The following is a 19,305-nucleotide window of genomic DNA, read 5'->3' as shown; positions in this document are numbered from 1 at the left end:
TTCGTGACGTCGGAATGAGTGAGTGAGAATTAACATATATAAAGGGCTTTAAAAGGTCTTTTACACTGTATTGTGTGTAGTTTATTCTGTGAAACTCTACTGGATGGTTTATATTCATATATTTTTGGACTTTGCTCTTTCTCAATTACATTCATGCACTCTTGCATTTAATATCAGACTATAAATATTTCAGTATGATATAGTTTCCTGTCTCATATAAAGCATTCCTAAGGGCATTGATTTTTATTTCTGGTTTCACTTCCTGTCGATCAATCATGCGAGGCACAATCTCTTTTTGCAATGAAGCTGAAGTCAGTCTATCTACCTATCTATTTCTACCTATATTTTATATATACTTTATACGCACAGTTGCGGAAAGCTAGAGCATTATGCAAGTAAGGTTTATGAACATTAAAACATTTTGTTTTTGTATTTATAATCTTGGGTCTTAATGCAAAACTCTAAGTCTAAACTACATTTTGTTGATCAAACTTTAAATTGGACACCAGAATCCGATTTATTTTGAGTAGATTAGACGTATTAATCAAAAGGAGACCATGAGTTTTGGCCTTTTTTCTTTTTTTTTTTCAGTTTAATTGATGTATGTTTAATAATATTGCATTGTTAACTGTTTGACACACACAAGGCTAAACCACACAAGCTCCTTCTGCACGCTTACCAAGTCGGGTAATCAATAATGGAGAAAGATGTGCAGATGAAAAGAAGAAATGAGCGGAATACTAAAACAGGCAGTAAAGGTGATGTGGCTAAAAAAATTTAAAATAAATATATCATTATCATAACACCTTTAAAAGCAGACAGAACTGCACTTTCAGTGAACAATAAGACAGACTCGGCACATTTACACTTCTCTCATTTCTTAAACTCGGGGCGGGTCACGGATGGAGCAGTTCCTGGGTTGTTTTCCCACCTTTTTAAAGAAACACAGGACGCTCTCAGGTTTTAGTGACTTATTTATATTAGAGAATTATAAGTATTCTTTTTTAATATAAAAACATTCTTGTGTTTTATAGGGTATCAATTTTAGAGGAACAGTAACAATGTACATTATACAGTACAGATATTCTCTTGTCTAATTAAAACTCAGAAAGTTAAGTTTCTACAGAATTGGTTTAGACTTGCCATTGTTTTCTGCATTAAAGTAGGCTTTTAAAATTAAGACCAACACAGAATGCAGACAAATCCAGAGAATAATTATCATCAGCAGAGCGCCATCTCCTGAAACATTACAGCACCTGCACTAATGGAAAATATTATTTCTATTGCTAGTGCACATGATTTTTTAAAAAACATTTAATCATTATCATAATCGGTTATTATTGTTTTCATCATAATCGTCAGAATCTACGTAGCTCGGATCAAGTCGGTCGGCCGTGTTGGAGTCACACCACTTTGTTTCGGATGGACCCGATCTCCTCGACCTGACACTCCACGACGTCTCCTTTCTGTAACACAGAAACAAAAACAAATAAAGACATGACTGTATGATTTGCTCAAAATCACGATTACTCAGATTATTGTTTTTAATGAGAAAATCCAACATCTTTATTCCCACTGGGTGTTAAATCTGTTATCGTATCTGACGAAAGCTGTTCTTTTAAGTGGTTATGTTAATTGTGTGTGTGTGTATGTGTGTGTATGTATTTTTTTAAGCTACATCTAAACAATAATTAATCTCATGATTTAATGCACTACTGGAAGGGAAAAAAACTTTTTAATGCTAGTCATGTAACAGTAATGTAATCATAATTGAAGCTGGTTTCATTATGTGGGTAATGAAATCATCAGCACTCGCTGCATTTTCACTTATAATTTAGTCGTGTTAAATAGTCATGATTTATTGTTGCCCTGTTAAAGCACCTGATCAGCATTTGCATTTCGCAGCTTTATTTAAAAACTGCGATTCCCAAATAAAAACTTTTTCAAGTGACTGATCAAGAATGTGCACTACTCCCTACGAAGGCTACACTACAGGCCGTACCATTGCCGATCAAGATTAAATAATGATTATTTAATAAATCCCATTCTCTCCCCATTATTCTTTTGCCCCACCTCACCAGATACCCAGCTACCATGTGACCGCTAACTTTGTGAACTGCAGCTGAAGGTTTAAACTGACGGACATGCCAACCGATGGCAACTTTTCCCATGCACAAATGCACAAACTGTATATTTTACTAGTGAACTAGTAATTTCACTAGAGTGAGACTCTCTTTTATCTACTTTTTATTAAACTACAAAAGACAGTCCTGAACTTGAAACATTTCCAGAAAGTTTGAAAGAGATTTATCACTTTCTTTATGTTTAGCACAACTAAACATATAAACAGCTGCCATGGGCGTTTCTTCTTCGAGATGTGCTCCGTAGGCTTTAGAGTGGATACTAGAAGAGCGAAGTTAGAAGTTCCTTTAATGAATCAAATCCTGTACTTAAGTAAAAGTAAACATTTCCTGCCTCCGAGTGGCGCAGTGGTAAAGGTATTGGACTACGGTTCGGAAGATCCCAGGTTCAAACCCCATAACCACCAAGTTGCTACTGTTGGGCCTTTGAGCAAGGCCCTTAACCCTCAATTGCTCAGATGTATAATGAGATAAGATAAGATAATGGATAAGAGCTTTACATGTAATGTAAAGAAAAAAAAAAAGTAAACATTCCTTAGAGCAAATAAAGCAAATATTACCAAAGTTAAAGTAGATGATCTGCAATTACTTGTGTACCTGAGTAAAAGTACAGAAGTATTCAAATGCTTAACTATCAAAAGTAAAGTACAGGTTTTATATTAGCTCATAATATCGCTCACCCTTCTTCACGATTGTAACCATATTTATTAACTCAAGGTTTGAGTTAAACTGTCACTTATTTGTCTGCGAGCTGCATGTGATGTCTGAGCTTCTGTTTTTATTACAGTACATCTTTATATGCATACTGTATTAGATTGTGCACCTTTTTTTCCCCCCAAACTATTGCAGCTGCTTTTTATTAGGTGCACTGGTGGCTCATTGGTAAGTGTCTCGTCTGCCATGTGGAAGGCCCAGGTTTGATTCCCAGCCATTGGCCAAACCTCAGCCTCGGGACACAGTGCCGGTCCCAAGCCCGGATAAATGGAAGGGGTTGCGTCAGGAATGGAATCCGGTGTAAAACCTGTGCCAAGCTTGTGTGTGAAAATCAGATGGTCTGCTGTGGCATCCGCTGTGCAGCTACTTTTCATTAACACTTGTGTCCTTTCAAGTGCTCACAAAAAAGAAAAAGAAAATAAAACAGGCTAATGGAAGACATTCTTCAGTCCGTGCGCTCAAAATCCAACCAAAATCATTTGCGATTGATGTCAAAGTCATTTTGCAACAAGAAAATATCCGACGCAAATGAAACATGCCACGTGGCGGCTGGCTGCCACTTGAATGAGAGCGTGCCAAGTGCCAAGAGAGGTGCTGAACGACAGCCAATGTTAACGGCATCTAATTGGGGGGAAATTAGTAGCGTGATGAAGGTTTAAATTTAATCACAGTGGAGGAACAGAAGCTTCTGTTCTTTCTTCAGGCTGCGTTGCTGCATACCAATCTACTGTTAAGAGATCAGAGAGGCAATCACTCTGCAGAATCCGCAACCACTATGCGCTAGCCTCTCCGGTGCGTTCAGCTTTTCCTGTTATTTTCTATACTGCAGTTATAAAACAAAAACATAGTGAGGACTTCATGACCTTTTTTAATAATAAATTTGTAAATATTAGGCATAAAATTGGATTTGAAACAGGACAATGTAATTGATGCAGATGTTAAAGTAAACATGTCAGAGAGCAGCCTAAAATACTTTACTCCCCTTGAAAAGAAAAGAAAAAGAACTAATTTCACTCATCTCCTCTGCAAATTCATCAACCTGTATATTAGATCCTGTACCGACACATTTTCTCAAACAGCTAGTGCCGGAAATAACAGAACCCCTGTTGAGAATAATTAATTCCTTATTTAGCAGTGGGTATGTTACAAAATCTTTTAAATAAGCAGTTATTAAACCGCTAATTAAGAAACCTGACCTTGACTCTTGTAAGTTGTTCAATTACAGGCCTATATTAAACCTCAATATCAAATCTCTAAGATTTTGGAAAAGATAGTAGCAGAGCAGCTATGCTCATATCTATAGTACATAGAAGTAGCATACAAGTACTGTATCAGTCAAGATTTAGGCCTCATCACAGCACAGAGACAGCACTCGTTAACGTAGTAAATGACCTCCTATTGTCCTCTGATCAGAGTTGCGTCACTATGCTTGTGTTATTTGACCTCAGTGCAGCTTTTGACACCATTGATCATAGTATTCTCCTTCACAGATTAGAAAATGTGGTATAAATTAAAAGGACAGCCCTCTTCTGGCTCAGATCCTATTTGACCGATCGTTATCAGTATGTAGATTCAAATAGTGATTATTCTGCATGTTCTCTAGTGGAGTTTGGTGTTCCACAGGGTTCAGTTTTAGGGCCACTGCTTTTTTCCCTTTACATGCTTTCTTTGGGCAACATGAACATAAGCATGGTATCAGTTTTCATTGTTAAGCTGACACACACTTATACATTTCAGCAAAAACAGATGATAAAAAAACAGCTTGCTAAAGTTGAGCAATGTGTAAAGGATATAACAGACTGGATGCTAATTAACTTTCTTCTGCTTAATCCTGATAAGACAGAAGTTCTAGTCATAGGACTGCATGCAGCTACAGTAGAAGCAAGATTTTAGATTACACTGTAACTTTAGATGGCCTTTCTGTTCCATCAAGTGCAACAGTGAAAGACCTCTGTGTGATTATAGATTCTAGTCTTCAATTTAAATAATGTAGACAATATCACCAGGATAACATTCTTTTACCCAAGAAATATTGCCAAGTTAAGAATATATTTAACAATATATTTTCTGCAGAACGATGCAGAAAAATTAGTTCATCCTTTTATCACGTCTAGGTTGGACTATTGTAACGCCTTACTGTCTGGCTGTTCAACTAGGTGTTAGAACAAGCTTCATTTAGTTTAGAATGCAGCAGCGAAAGTCCTCACTAGAACCAGAAAATACAAGCACATCACCCCATCTTTTCTTCACTTCATTGGCTCCCTATGAAATTCCGCATTAATTTTAAAATACTACTTTTGACATATAAGGCATAAATTGTCACGCGCCGCAGTATCTAAGTGAACTGCTAGTGTTTTACGATCCGCCACGCCTACTTCGATCAAAGGATGCAGGCTGCTTGTCAGTACCGCTTATTATGAAAAATACAGCAGGGGGCAGAGCTTTTTCTTACAAAGCCCCAAAGTTATGGAATAGTCTTCCAAATAGTGTTCGGGACTCGTACACAGAGTGTAATTCGTACACTAAAGTCTAGGCTAAAAACCTATTTATTTAGCCAAGCATTTTTGTAAATAAATTTGCCTTAGGCAAAGGAGCAGATCTGGGGGACGTAGAGTATTTTGTTAAAGTGGTATGTTTAGATGCTGTCTTCCCCACTCTCATTGATCACTCAGGTTTGTTGACAGTAAGGTGACTGGTTGCTTTACATCTTAGGGAGCCCTCATGTCTGTGTTTCCTTCTGGCTCTCCCTTTTAGTTATGCTGTCATAGTTAGTTCTGCCGAAGTCTCTGCTTGCACTCTACAGTTAATATACATTCACATTATACATTATTTGACTGTGACCATACCTAACTGTTATCTCTCCTCTTCTGCTCTCCCCTCTCCTGTTCTCTCTCCACCTCTCTCTCTTTCCCTCTCTTTGTCGAGCTACACATGTCGTTCCAGAGCTGCCAGTGATCTAGACTCCCTTTACTTTCTGGACCTGTCTGACTCATCCTGGTGCCCCGCTTCTTGTAGGAGATCTCGTCACATGGATGCCCCGTGTGTCTCTTTGGGATGCGTCTGGTGTCTAGGGACGGTTTCACTCTAACCTTGGTTCTGGCCTCGACTGATGTTGACAGCTGTTTCCATTTGACACCGTGAACCACAAGATTCTATTATCTATTCTTACAAGCCTTGGAATTTGTGGAACAGCGTGGCAATGGTTTGCTTCTTACCTAAAAGATAGGTCATATGAGGTAACATGGAGGGGATCTACATCTGCCCCACGTAGACTCTCTACTGGTGTCCCGCAGGGCTCAGTACTTGGTCCTCTTCTGTTCTCCCTCTATACCCAGTCTCTTGGTAAGGTCATATTATCGCATGGATTCTCATACCACTGTTATGCAGACGACACCCAACTTGTTCTCTCCTTTCCTCCCTCTGACACTCAGGTTTCCACCCGGATCTCAGCATGTCTGGCAGACATCTCATTTTGGATGGCTGCTCATCAACTGAAGCTCAATCTCAGTAAAACCGAACTGTTGTTTATTCCTTGTGACTCATCTCCAGGTCAAGACCTTGTGATATCCATGGACAACAACCAAATCACTCCCTTAACCACTGCCCGCAATCTCGGGGTAACCGTGGACAATCATCTGTCATTTTCCCCACACATCGCTAACCTTACTCGCTCTTGTCGATTTCTTCTTTACAATATCAGAAGAATTCGCCCATTTCTTTCTTCACAGGCTACTCAGGTGCTTGTTCAGTCCCTTGTTATTTCAAGACTGGACTACTGCAACTCACTCCTGGCAGGCCTGCCTTTGTCCACGATTCGTCCTCTGCAACTGATCCAACTGATCCGACTCGTTTTTAACCTTCCCAAGTTTTCCCACACCACCCCACTCCTCCGCTCCCTGCACTGGCTTCCTGTAGCTGCCCGCATCAAATTCAAAACACTGATGCTTGCCTACAAAGCTAAAAATGGCCCAGCACCCACTTACCTCTCTGCGCTAATTACACCACGAACTGCACCACGTTCCCTCCGATCCTCCAGCACTGCTTGCCTCATCCCACCATCTCTCAGGGATCGAGGGCGGCATTCATCCAGGCTCTTTTCTGTTCTGGCACCTAGGTGGTGGAATGAACTTCCTCTAGATGTCCGTACATCAGAGACTTTGACTATCTTTAAACGACGACTCAAGACGCATCTGTTTCTCCAGTACTTGGACTAACCCCCCCCCGAAAAAAAAAAAAAAAAAAAAACCCTCAGATGTGTTGGACTAATGGTACTTAGTTATTAACCTAGTTAACCCAGTGTAAGTATGTATCCAATGTTGTAAACATTAAAGCACTTTTTGTAAGTCGCTCTGGATAAGAGCGTCTGCCAAATGCCTAAATGTAAATGTAAATGTTTCTCTGAAGACTTGACTTGGCTGCAGTCGCTCGAGAGTTCAGGACTGGAATTTCCTACAAGTCTACCTGAGCCTCCAATAACTACCTGGACTTCATATTAACATCAATTAACATCAACCGTTATGCTTAACTGCCTGCCACCTAACACACAGTATGAATGCAGATCAATTCCTGCTATGTGTTTTTACCCAAATGAGGATGGGTTCCCTGTTGAGTCTGGTTCCTTTCAAGTTTTATTCCTATTACCATCTCAGGGAGTTTTTCCTTGCCACTGTCGCCCAATGTATTTTTAATACATTTTGACTTCAAAAACGAGCAAGTCTTGGTTTACGAGCACAGAGTATCATGTACAGGTATCACGTATGCGCTTCTTGTTTTGATGCCGAGCATCACGAGATCACAACTGAGCCAATAATTTTTCTCTCTCTTCCTGCTGGGTCTTACTGGTATAATCAACATCCATGCACGCGTGTACTGTTTACTATAACACTGTGACCTTGTGTGTGTAAAACAAATTTTATTTTGTGTTTACAGTGCGCGTGTTTCTTATAACACAGGTGTGCGCTCGTGTAAAGCAAAAGAAAGTCTCAATAGAAGGTTAAAAAACCATTTTCTCCCTCATCCTGTGCGGGCGTGTAATTTCACACCGTGCCGATTCACACACTCTCTCCCTCTCTTGCCTTTAGCGTGCGTGTGTGTGTTTGTGAACCGGCACGGTGTCGAATTACCTGCGCATACACACCAAGACAGACCCAAACACAAACAAACACACACACACACAAACAAACAGAAACACTTATCTGTCAGGATTTATCTTTACTACTTTTTAAGTTAAAGTGCATGTTAATTTGTTTTATTTTTAATTTATATTTTGTGTTAATTATTTTTATGATTTATTTTTTGGGGCTGTGGAACGAATAATTAGTTTCCATTATTTCTTATAGAAAATTTAATTTGGTTTATGAGTGTTATGAAATACGAGCCCACTTCCAGAACGAATTATGCTCGTAATCCAAGATTCCACTGTAATTCTTTAGATTGTGTAAAGCTGCTTTGCGACAATAATAATTGTTAAAAACGCTATTCAAATAAAATTTAAATAAATTGAATTTCTTAGTTAAACAGTGATGTAGATTAAGAAGTTAATATGAAGCTAAAATTGGTTTAAAACACACAAGAGTCGAATTATTACATGATTGAGAACTTTTGTTTACCATATTTTGCATACGAGGAGCGTTCGAGTCAAACCGGGACTTGTGATTTATGGTGCTTTTCCAGCAATGTTTGGAAAGTTGTCAACCTTTAGGTGTGATAAATGACTAACTGAACCCGTCATCACCAACACCACATCTAAAAATTTTAAAAGCTTGCCAAAAAAAAAAAAAAAAAGTTATTGCACCCATGCCCTCTATGTATCACCATGACCAAATCATTTTAGTCTTTTCCTATAGAGTATCTTAATATAATAATGGAAATGGAAAATGGAGAACACGCCTATGCAGTGTAAGAAGTCGAACTCACTTTTAGAAAGACAGGAGGTTTCCTGAACACGCCCACTCCTGGAGGCGTGCCTGTTAGAAACACGTCGCCCGGGAAGAGAGTCACAAACCTGCATTCAAGACGAACAAAAGGAGCTGAACAAGAAGACGCAGAGAATCCATCAACAATAAGACAACGTCTCGGTGCTCAGTGCTTGCAGATCAGAATTGCTCACGTGTGCAACAGGTCACTTCACTACTGAATGCCTGGACACACCGAGTCTGAATATTGGTGTTAAAAAATCTTCACCAGCATGCTGAATACTCACTGCGAGACCCACGCCACCAGCTTCTCCGTCTTAAAGATTAACTGATTGGTGTTGCTCTCCTGGACCACATCACCGTTAACCAGGCAACGGATCCCCAGACTGTGGACGTCTGTTATAAAAATTTAAATAAAAAAGACAGAAAAAAGCAGCACATCAAAGCTGACTCACATTCGCTTATTTTTCACTTTCACACCACTTTTTAGTTCTGATTTCCTCACCTACCCTTCAGCGTTCCTGTGGTAACAAGGGCAGGCCCTAGTGGACAGAAAGTGTCAAAGGTTTTTCCCAGAAGCCACTGTTTGCCGTTCTTCTTCATCTGCCAGTCACGAGCGCTGACGTCATTGGCTACGGTGAAGCCAGCGACGTGACTGAGAGCGTCTTCCTCCTAAGATGGACAGAGTCTAATTTAGCATGATTTGCTTCTCACATCAAACGTAGCCAAGATAAGGTTAAGATGAAGGTTTGTTTTTGGGTTAGGGTTGGGGTTGTTGTTTTTTTGGGCTGGAGCTGACAGACTAATGTAGATAACAAATATTTAGTCTGTCTCAGCTTATTTTATCCAGTCCTTCAGACTCTGTGCTACTCGGTCTAATATTTAAAGATTTATGTTCAACAGTTCGCCAAACATGTCAATTAATGTCAATCAGTAAAATCAATCGGTGGATTCCAGCTATCCATCTGTCTATTATCTATACTGCTAATCCTGGATGTGACACATTGCAGGCCAAAATGGCACACACTTGCACACTACAGGCAATTTGGAAACGCCAGTTAGCCTAATTCACGGGTATTTGGACTGTAGGACGAAAACCGGAGTACCCAGCAGAAACCCACAAACATGAGAGAGAACATGAAAATTCCACACACACCGAATGGAAGCAAGATTCGAACCCTCCAACCCTGGAAGTGGGAGGAGACAGTGACACCCCCGTGCCAAACATTTTTAAAATGACTAAAAATAAGTTGATTTCTCACTAAGCCAGAGACTCAGCCTTAAAGATTGAGGACTGAAAGACATACAGTATGTTTTAGAAAGAAATCAGAAGATAATTTTCTGATTATTATTTTCTACAGTATAATTAGACAGGCTGTTTACAGTCATTAAAGTACACGCTTTGACTTGCCTTTATGTGTTTTCCTTTTTTTCCAATCACAAATGCAAGCTCCACTTCCCAGTCCACCTCCTGAAAAAGAGAGAAAAAAAAAGGAAAGAAGTTGGTAATGTGTCATTCAGTAAAGCTTCCTGTTCCAGATAAAGAAAGGTGAAGATTAAGCGAAAATATTTTACAAATGTAGCCCTGATGTAAAAAACTCAACTGGTAAAAACCAGGAAATTTCACCTGAGTGTAGAGTTAATCAGACTACTAACTTATCAAAAATTCTGAAACGCTGGCCTTCCTGGAAATCCTTTAATGGAAACAACGGCCTTGTTTGATCACCGAAGGCATTCTGTTTTTGCAAGATCACTTGTATGTTAGTGAGTTAGTGCCACATCCCCTGTACAGTCCTGACCTCAGTTTTAACATGTTTGGGCCATTAAAGGAGTTCCTGGAAGGGGCAACGTTTCATACATGAAGCAGGCATGATGATGATGTCTCTGACGTACTGATTAAACTTTCTATCTAATATAGGGAAATAACAGTGTTAACAGAATCACACATTCCAGTTAGACTTCTAAACATGATGCATGAAAAAAAAATCATAGCTTTAATGAACTCATTTTAAAATGATTAAAAAAAATTATAATGTCAAAATTGAATGGGGTGGTTTTTTTTTTTTAAGTGTGTGTTATGACTTTGTTTGCAGAATGCAAAACTGCTGACAATAAGCTTCTGTTATTTTTTTAATAGCCACATCATCAGTGTGAGGTTGAGAGGTGAGGTGAGAAGAGTGCACGCTACACTTCTCCACAAAATATTTCTGCAATTGATTTAGTTGTCTCACACAATCTTAATCAAATAGCACCTCAGTATATATACTCAGCAAAAAAAGAAACGTCCCTTTTTCAGGACTGTGTATTTCAACAATAATGTTGTAAAAATCCAAATAACTTTACAGATCTTCATTGTAAAGGGTTTAAACAATGTTTTCCATGCATGTTCAATTAACCATAATCAATTAATTAACATGCACCTGTGGAATGGTCATTAAGAACTTAACAGCTTACAGAAAGTAGGCATTTAAGGTCACAGTTCTAAAAACGCAGGACACTAAAGAGACTTGACCCAGGGTCCCTGCTCATCTGCGTGAACGTGCATTAGGCATGCTGCAGGGAGGCATGAGGACTGCTGATGTGGCTAGGGCGATAAATCGTCATGTCCGCACCGTGAGACGCCTAAGACGGCGCTACAGGGAGACAGGAAGGACAGCTGATCATCCTCGCAGTGGAAGACCACGTGTAACAACACCTGCACAGGATCGGTACATCCGAATATCACACCTGCGTGACAGGTACAGGATGGCCACAACAACTGCCCGAGTCACACCAGGAACACACAATCCCTCCATCAGTGCTCAGACTGTCCGCAATAGGCAGTCCATGAGGAGGAGATGCACTGCAGTACTTCAAGCAGCTGGTGGCCACACCAGATACTGACTGGTACTTTTGATTTTGAGCCTCCCTTCATTCAGGGACACATTGTGAAACATTTTTAGTTTATGTCTTATGGTGTCGACTCTTTTAGTGTTCATACAAATATTTACACATTAAGTTTACTAAAAGTAAAAACAGTTGAAAGCCAGAGGACGTTTCTTTTTTTGCTGAGTATATATATCAAATATTCCCACACTTACCAAATGTCCAACTTAACAGACTAACTTATCCGCATTGGACATTTGTCAGATTTTAGTTTATCGTTTGTCCAAACTGAGGCTAGCTCTGTGTGAGCTGCTGGTTGTGACCTGGCTCTCGTCTGGCAGGTGGATGTCGTCGTAGGGACCCGTGATGGAGGAGGGGAACTTGCTGAAGATGATGGGCTCGGTAGGGATTGGGGCGTTCTGCTCCAGGCAGTGGTCTCTGTAGTTCATACCCACACACACCACCTTGTCCGGGCCGGTGACCGGAGACAGGAGCTGGATATCGGAGTGAGGGAGCACACACTTGCCACTGGACACGGCTCTGAAACGGAGAAATGGCTACCGAGTTAGGGTGACGCTATTAGCAATCTGAATGCAAAATTCTTTTATGTTTGTATCACAGCATATGAAATTAAACTGAATTAAACAAAAATAAAAATAAATGTTTTATTATTATTATTATTATTCCACAGAACTGGATTTCACACTAAGGGGTTGATGTAAGAACATCAGTGAAGGACAATACCCCGAGTCTGGACACACTTGTGTAAGTGAGTGTATGTCTTACAGTATGTCTTATACGGAATTACAATTGATTGTACAATTCAGATAAATGAAACAGAAAATAACGGCTGTAATAAATCAGGGATCAACAGCTAAAATCCTAAATCAAAAAGCTGCATTTATAATGTGACTTTAACAGAAGTCTAATGACTTTAATCACAAGCAGATTTAATACTTTGCTGTAAAAAAAGCTTGCAATGATCACCTATTCGTCAATAAATTTTGAATTTCACACAAGTAACTAATTCTTATGAGCAAATAGCTCCACCTAGTGGCTCACTGTTTTAAAAGCATGATTTCCACCAACGTCAATAGTCAAGAACTGATATTTATTACTAAAGGTAAAGTTTAACAGTTAGTATTGATCTTTATATAAAATGTCAATGCTTTAATCATGTCTTTAATGATCTGTTTATCATCTTTAGTTTACATTTGAACTCATTTCTTATCTCACGCCCTGAATTCTCACTCCTAACTTGTTTTGGATTAAAAACTATCAAACCGCGTACAAACACGACCATGAAGTCTGCCTCACCTCTGAGCGCACTCAATGCCCTTCTCTCCCAGTTCCAAGAACTCCCTCATGGTGGACGGCACGGACTGATCAAACGCCTTCAGGTCGACCACGCCGCTGTCTCTCTCCACACCGACCCTCACGCCTCCCTCGGCTCCCCTTCTGCAAAACTGGACCAGGCGCATGCTGGCTGAGGTGAGGGTGCGTGTGCCTGAGCCTACACAAAACACATGACTAAGTCTCCTCAAACTGCGCCACGAACTACACACCAGTCTCATCTACTCAAACACACACACACACACACACAGATGAAGGAAGAGAGAGAGAGAGAGACGAGAAGACATCAGGGTCAGAAACGAGAGAAAAATAATGATGATTTAAGTTTTAGAAACTGGATAAACCATGTGATGGATGATTAAATCCTGACACTTGCTGTTCAAGTCAAATCGGGACTCATGATGAAGTTTCTAGTGAATAAAGCCGTAAAACTAGTTGACATCAAAGACATTGCAGTGATGATACCCTTAGTCACAGTAAAACATTTGAACAGTGCAAACATTTTCAAAAGGCCTTATGTACACCTGGTCCTTTAAAATCAATGTATAACTCGTCACCACTTGCTCAAGAGACACATCTTCTTCGAGTATGATTTTTATTTAGCTAAAACAATGTAAAAAAAAATGGAGATAGAACAAGAGGTGACAGATTTGAACAGAAAGAGACACAAGCAAACAGTAACAGATTCCGCAATGAAGAAACTGTGGGAGAAACAGCAGGTTGAAAGGAGGACATCATCTGATTTTTATACACTTTTTTGCATAAATGTAAAGTTTAAATACCTGCATACATTATAAACTTTTATAAACTTTTACTTAGACTTCTATGTCAGTCATATTTTTTTTCCATATCTTTACAGTCCCAAGAAAGCATTCTGTATCTTATTGCATCTTTAATGTGCTTGATGTAATAATTGCATTAGAAATTTCTTTAAAAATTGTATTTACTGTATAAACTGTATAACTTTTTTAAAATAATGTTAGTTGACAAAAATCTACAGTAATGTTTCTAGCTAAGTTTCTGTCTAGTTAATTAAAAGAAAGAGAAAACAACAAGCAGGTGCAGGATGACTGTTTGCATCTGCTATAATTCATCTAACGTTTATTATTTATTAGTGGTGCTTGCGAAGCCAAGCACCGTCCCATGCGGCATAGACTTAACATTGGGACCGGCCTCTGCTGTGACATCACGGCCATGACTGTGATGCAACGGAAGGCTCGACCACGCACTGGACGGTATCCACGCCCATTAGGAGTGACCCGGCCACTCTTCTCTCCTAGAATCCATTGTGTGTGCTTAGATTTTTGGTGGGGGGTCGTCGCACGGTGGTCCCAAAAAAACACCCCAAAAAGGCCCATAGACTTAACACTGAGGCCGCCTCTGCTGTGACATCACGGCTCTGACTATGATGCAACAGAAGGCTCCAACACGCACTGGATGGTATCCACGCTCATTAGGAGTGACCCAGCCATGCAGAGGCACACGTAATATTTCTCCAGTAATTTTCGCTCTCTAGTTATTTTTTTTCTGCTACTTCTTTCATATAAAAGTTTGCTGCATAACTAGTCCCGCACCGTCTGTCGTAGAGCCATGCATGAAATGTCAAATCGTGCAGCTTATTCGGGAACAGGGTGCTACGCCATTTCTAAGGGGTGGGTGGTTAATTACCCCCGCAGTCTCAGCCGTGATGTCACAGCAGAGGCCGGGCTCAGCCGGCCTCAATGTTAAATCTATGGGACTTTTTGGGGCACTGCGCAACGACCTCCCACCAAAAGTCATAGCACACATGTAACATACGTGTGGGTCGTCTCAAAGCTGCCGGGCGTGAAACAGTCCAAAGTTTTAGGGATATAATAAATGGATTGCGCAATGGATTCTAGGGGAGAAGAGTAAAAAGTGTGCGCCGGCACACTAAATAACTAGAGAGGCACATTTCCTGAAGAAAATGTGAGTGGTGTTTGCCGTGGCATCATAGCCATATGACATCAAAGTTATGACATCATAGCTATGTCTATGATGCCATGGCAAACACCACTTACATTTTCTTCAGGAAATGTGCCTCTCTAGTTTAGTAATAAATATTCAGTGTCGCCAAATCTTCCCTGGTACAGGAGGAGCAAATAACTGAGTGCTGTTACTGCAGAATGATGTCCTTAAAGGCACAGACAACAGTAAATCCGCTTTAATCACACATTTATGTTGATTATTTTCCTTAAAAACACACAACAGCATTAAGTCTCTTACTCCATGCACACTGAAGCAGCGCGTGCCCTACCTGACTCAGCAGTATCAGCAGTGAGACTGGAGAATTAATCAGCTCGGAGTTTTCAGGGTGTTAAAGACATTTATGTGCAAACGACTCCGAATCTGGGAACTTTGTACCTTTCTAATCTCTCTCTCTCTTTTTCTGGTTCAAAGCAAATAAACCTGCTGAACGTTAACCGCCACTTCCGGGTTTCCTTCCTGTAGTTCGAATGTTTAAACTATACATCCTTTAACCTTATAAACTCACCATATTATTACATGTTCAATTGTCCTGAATTATTATTAACTCATTTACAATATTTTCTGAAAAATTTTGTTCCGTTCTGAATTTTGTTTGTTTCTCAAACAGAGAGTAATGTTACAAAACTACAATTCCCACAATGCAAGTTAATCATGTGATCACTCAGTCAGCTGACCGTAGTCTTTGTGACGTCACTCCACACGCCACAGCGGTGCTTCATACCTCACAGTGTAGTGTTCCGTATCGAGCCATTCTCTCCTGTTGTGCAGATCAGAACAGCACCATGGCGCTCAGGTAATTCTAACCTTCAGAATTAACATATATAAAGGGCTTTAAAAGGTCTTTTACACTGTATTGTGTGTAGTTTATGCTGTGAAACTCTACTGGATGGTTTATATTCATATATTTTTGGACTTTGCTTTTTGTACTTTGCTCTTTCTCAATTACATTCATGCACTCTTGCATTTAATATCTTAGTATAAATATTTCAATATGATATAGTTTCCTGTCTTATATAAAGCATTCCTAAGGGCATTGATTTTTATTTCTGGTTTCACTTCCTGTCAATCATGTGAGGCACGAGCTCAGTGTTTTTGCACTGTCAGTCTATCTACATTTTTATCTACACATTGGTTGAAGGTTTTGCAATGAAGCTGAAGTCTGTCTTATCTGTGTTTTATATATACTGTATACGCACAGTACTGTGCAAAAGTCTTAGGCACTGTATTTTTTTAAGTAGAATTGTTGTTTTATATATTTATCATGTCTGCACGGTCACTACTTCCAAACATATCTTAAAATTAAAGAATCAGTAATGTTACAGAATATTAGTCCCGTGCCCGACTGACCAGTTCTCAGATGGAAACTAAAAGTAAAAGCGCGCTCGGTAAAACCCAACAGCTGTTTTACTTATAAAACTTCACACATCTGTGTCTAACACTTCTAATTATGTCAACCAAATATTCCACACCATTTATTGGCTGAATTTATTTTATAACACTTTTATATAGAAAGAAATTTTGTTCAAAAAGATCTTTGTTTATGGCATAGGGACAAAACTAACCTGCAATGACAAATAGATACACTTGGATATGGAGTTGGTGCCCCTTTTTTGCAGCCATAACAGCTTCTTGAAAGGCTGTCCACAATATTTTTAAGTGTTTCTGTGGAAATTCGTTCCCATTCATTCTGTAGAGAATTTATGAGGTCAGACACTGATGTTGGACGAGAAGGCCTGGCTCGCATCGAGCTCAGTTCATTACAAAAGAGCTCGACGGGTTGAGGTCCATCAGGGCTCTGTGTTAGGTCCAGTCAAGTTCTTTCACACCAAGCCCATTTAACTACTGTATGTCTTCATAGTCCTTGCTTTGTGCACTGGGGCGCAGTCATATTGGACTAGAAAAAGCTCTTTCCCAAACTGTTGCAACAAAGTTGGAAGCATAGCATTGTCCAAGATGTCTTGGTATGCAAAGGTATTAAGTTTGCCCTTTACTGGGGATAAGGGGGCTGATCCAAACACCTGGAATATGTTTATTAGACCTTGCCTCCACTTGACAAAAGCTCAAGTAGCTGTGCCCAGGTTTCTGCATCACCTATAATGCTCAGAGTATGTACCTGACCAATCTACATTAGCAATAAAAAAATTGACCAAAGTTTAACTGGATAATATGGGTGATCATGATTGGCTGAAGCATGTGAGCTTTCTAAATACACAGGTTGAAGATTGCTGCAACAGATCAAAGTTTCCCTATTAGCTCTCATTATTACCCTGCACTGTTTGGGACTAATACAAAGCTTCAAGCTTCGTCTGGCTCACTGCAATAATGCTAGTATTTGGTTTGGCAAAATACCTTTTTCCCCATGTAGTGTATTTTAAAATTAATGAATTAGTAATGTTACAGAAGAATATTTGCATGCCTGACAGACCAGTTTTCAGATGGAAACCAAAAGAAAAGAAAAGAAGCTAATGAAAATAGAAAGAAGCGAGTATAACCTTCGTACATGTTACCAGAAGAACTCTGGCATATTCTTCAGCATGCTCAGTAAAACCTAACAGCTGTTTTGCTTACATTACTGCGCATATATCGATAAATACCATAAGCAATGATGCCTTTTGAAAACATTTCTACATAAAACAAACTTCCATAAAGAGCACTAAAGAGTAATAAATAAAATAAGCATGGTCAATATTTGATGTGAAAACTTTGCTTGAAAATAATCAGTAGTGTTAGATACAGATGTGTGCAGTTTTATAAGTAAAACAGATGTTAGGTGTTACTGAGCGTGCCAGAGCTCTTCTGATCGCTTTCACACTCACTCCTTTTGCTCTTCATCCAAAACCCCCAGGGCTGGTCTATCAGGTCTATATTCTAGTATATCTGGTCTATAGTCTTTTGTTTTGTTTTGTCTAACAGTCTTATTAAATTATTGTTTTCCATGTTCTTCACAGTTCCCAAGTTTACCAAGTAACATTTTGTCTTTTTTGTTTTTTCCTTCTCTGCAGTGTGCAGCCTGTTCAGTGGACCCCTGACTACAAGGACAAAAAGTAAGTCATTGATGGGACAGAGGTCTCGCACTGACACAGAGTGCTTCACTATCAGATTATCACGTTAGACTCTACACCCAGCTGTCTGGCTGACCTCTGCAAAAAAAATTCAAACACGTCTGAGTGTCTCGCTTCTGCAAAATCCAGCTGACAATCCTCGACCCTTTCCCCCGTTCCCTATACGCATGATCACACAAAAAAGCCTGATTATTATGTTGTTCTGATGCATTATTCAAGTGGGTTATCCACGCCCAATATTTGATTTGGCCCGGGTTACTTTCAAAGTCATTCTGTCCCAAAAACCATTTGAAAATAGAAATGTAGAAATGGATGTAATGCATATGATAAAGGAGTAATTTTTTCTCACCTGTGGCTGTTTTTCCCAGTTTCGATGGCATCCTTTTGGTAACCCAGAACTTTGATAGCCTTCCCAGTGAGCTGGATGGACTGAAAGATCCTCTGCAGGATTATAGTGCTGTAAGTTCTCTCACGCACATACAAAAGCACACACACAGTAAACAAAAAAAACAGAGCTGTAGTTCACCCAGGAAGCTCCTGTCGTTCCAGGTGGACAGCGCGCTGAAAGACGACGTGGTCATCCTGAAGGTTGTGGGTTTGCCCGGAGACAGGCTGGTGTTCGCTCCTACAGGACCGCTCAACCGAGACTACGACGACATCAGGCGCTTCAGCGACGCCGCCGAGAAAGGCATCAAGAGGTCCTCAGAGGCTTCCTCTCTTTAGTCTCGATTTCGTTTCAAAGACATTTTGATCAGATTATGACATTCCTACACAGCTCTATCACAGAGGCTTTAAACAGATGTGATTGGAGCAGTCTAATTAGGATGATGTCATGCAGTCGAGATTTAAAACTACAACACCCACTATAACCTGCAGCCTACTTTAAGACTCTCGGTGTTGTAAGAAAACAAAAGTGACGTCATGCACTTTCCTCAGCATATGCCTACTGCTCACTAAAAAAAAAAAAAAAAAAAAAAGGATAGTAGACGTAGGAAGCTTCTTAAAGCACTTTTATGTCCGAGTCTGAGCTAGGAATAATTTCAGTCCTAAGTGAACTTTTAGCCTGATTCCTAGGAGTGATTCTGAGACGCTTAGTTAATATCGTCAATTTTCATTATTAAAAGTTTCTTCTAGAATTTTTGATAAAAGGGGAGCTGTTTTTACAAGAATACATTGAATGTAATATATTTGGGAGTGGTGGCTCAGGTGGCCAAGGCTTTAGGTTCGAATGTTTGCATATTTATAGTA

The 19,305-nt window shown here is 39.7% G+C and overlaps 2 protein-coding genes across 3 annotated transcripts in view; one reads left to right on the top strand and one right to left on the bottom strand.

Moving 5' to 3' along the window:
- Positions 1 to 1,343: 1,343 nt before the first annotated feature.
- On the bottom strand, positions 1,344 to 15,410 carry fahd2a (fumarylacetoacetate hydrolase domain containing 2A). 2 transcript variants are annotated; one of them, XM_053504078.1, is made up of 8 exons: positions 15,264 to 15,410; positions 12,953 to 13,209; positions 11,959 to 12,175; positions 10,182 to 10,241; positions 9,280 to 9,442; positions 9,058 to 9,166; positions 8,772 to 8,859; positions 1,344 to 1,466 (listed from the first exon to the last, which is right to left on the bottom strand). In XM_053504078.1, exons 2-8 carry the CDS (start codon positions 13,207 to 13,209, stop codon positions 1,404 to 1,406), a joined length of 957 nt encoding a protein of 318 aa, XP_053360053.1. In that variant the 5' UTR covers positions 15,264 to 15,410; the 3' UTR covers positions 1,344 to 1,403. The 2 variants fall into 2 exon arrangements, with proteins under 2 accessions (XP_053360053.1, XP_053360054.1); XM_053504079.1 differs by having other exon boundaries at positions 12,953 to 13,148.
- A 251-nt stretch (positions 15,411 to 15,661) lies between these two features.
- The window catches only part of zgc:152830 (uncharacterized protein LOC767682 homolog), a 9,731-nt gene continuing 6,087 nt past the window's right edge, over positions 15,662 to 19,305 (top strand). Inside the window, exons 1-4 of the mRNA XM_053504076.1 lie at positions 15,662 to 15,788; positions 17,998 to 18,039; positions 18,426 to 18,516; positions 18,607 to 18,755. Coding sequence (XP_053360051.1) covers positions 15,778 to 15,788; positions 17,998 to 18,039; positions 18,426 to 18,516; positions 18,607 to 18,755 — 293 coding nt within the window. The 5' untranslated portion in view covers positions 15,662 to 15,777. The remainder of the gene's footprint in view (positions 15,789 to 17,997; positions 18,040 to 18,425; positions 18,517 to 18,606; positions 18,756 to 19,305) is intronic.

The sequence above is a fragment of the Clarias gariepinus genome, chromosome 9, assembly GCF_024256425.1.
Source record: "Clarias gariepinus isolate MV-2021 ecotype Netherlands chromosome 9, CGAR_prim_01v2, whole genome shotgun sequence".
In the NCBI taxonomy this organism is placed as follows: domain Eukaryota; kingdom Metazoa; phylum Chordata; class Actinopteri; order Siluriformes; family Clariidae; genus Clarias; species Clarias gariepinus.
The sequence above is the reverse complement of the archived record's forward strand: the minus strand, read 5'-3'. Positions and strand labels throughout refer to the sequence as shown.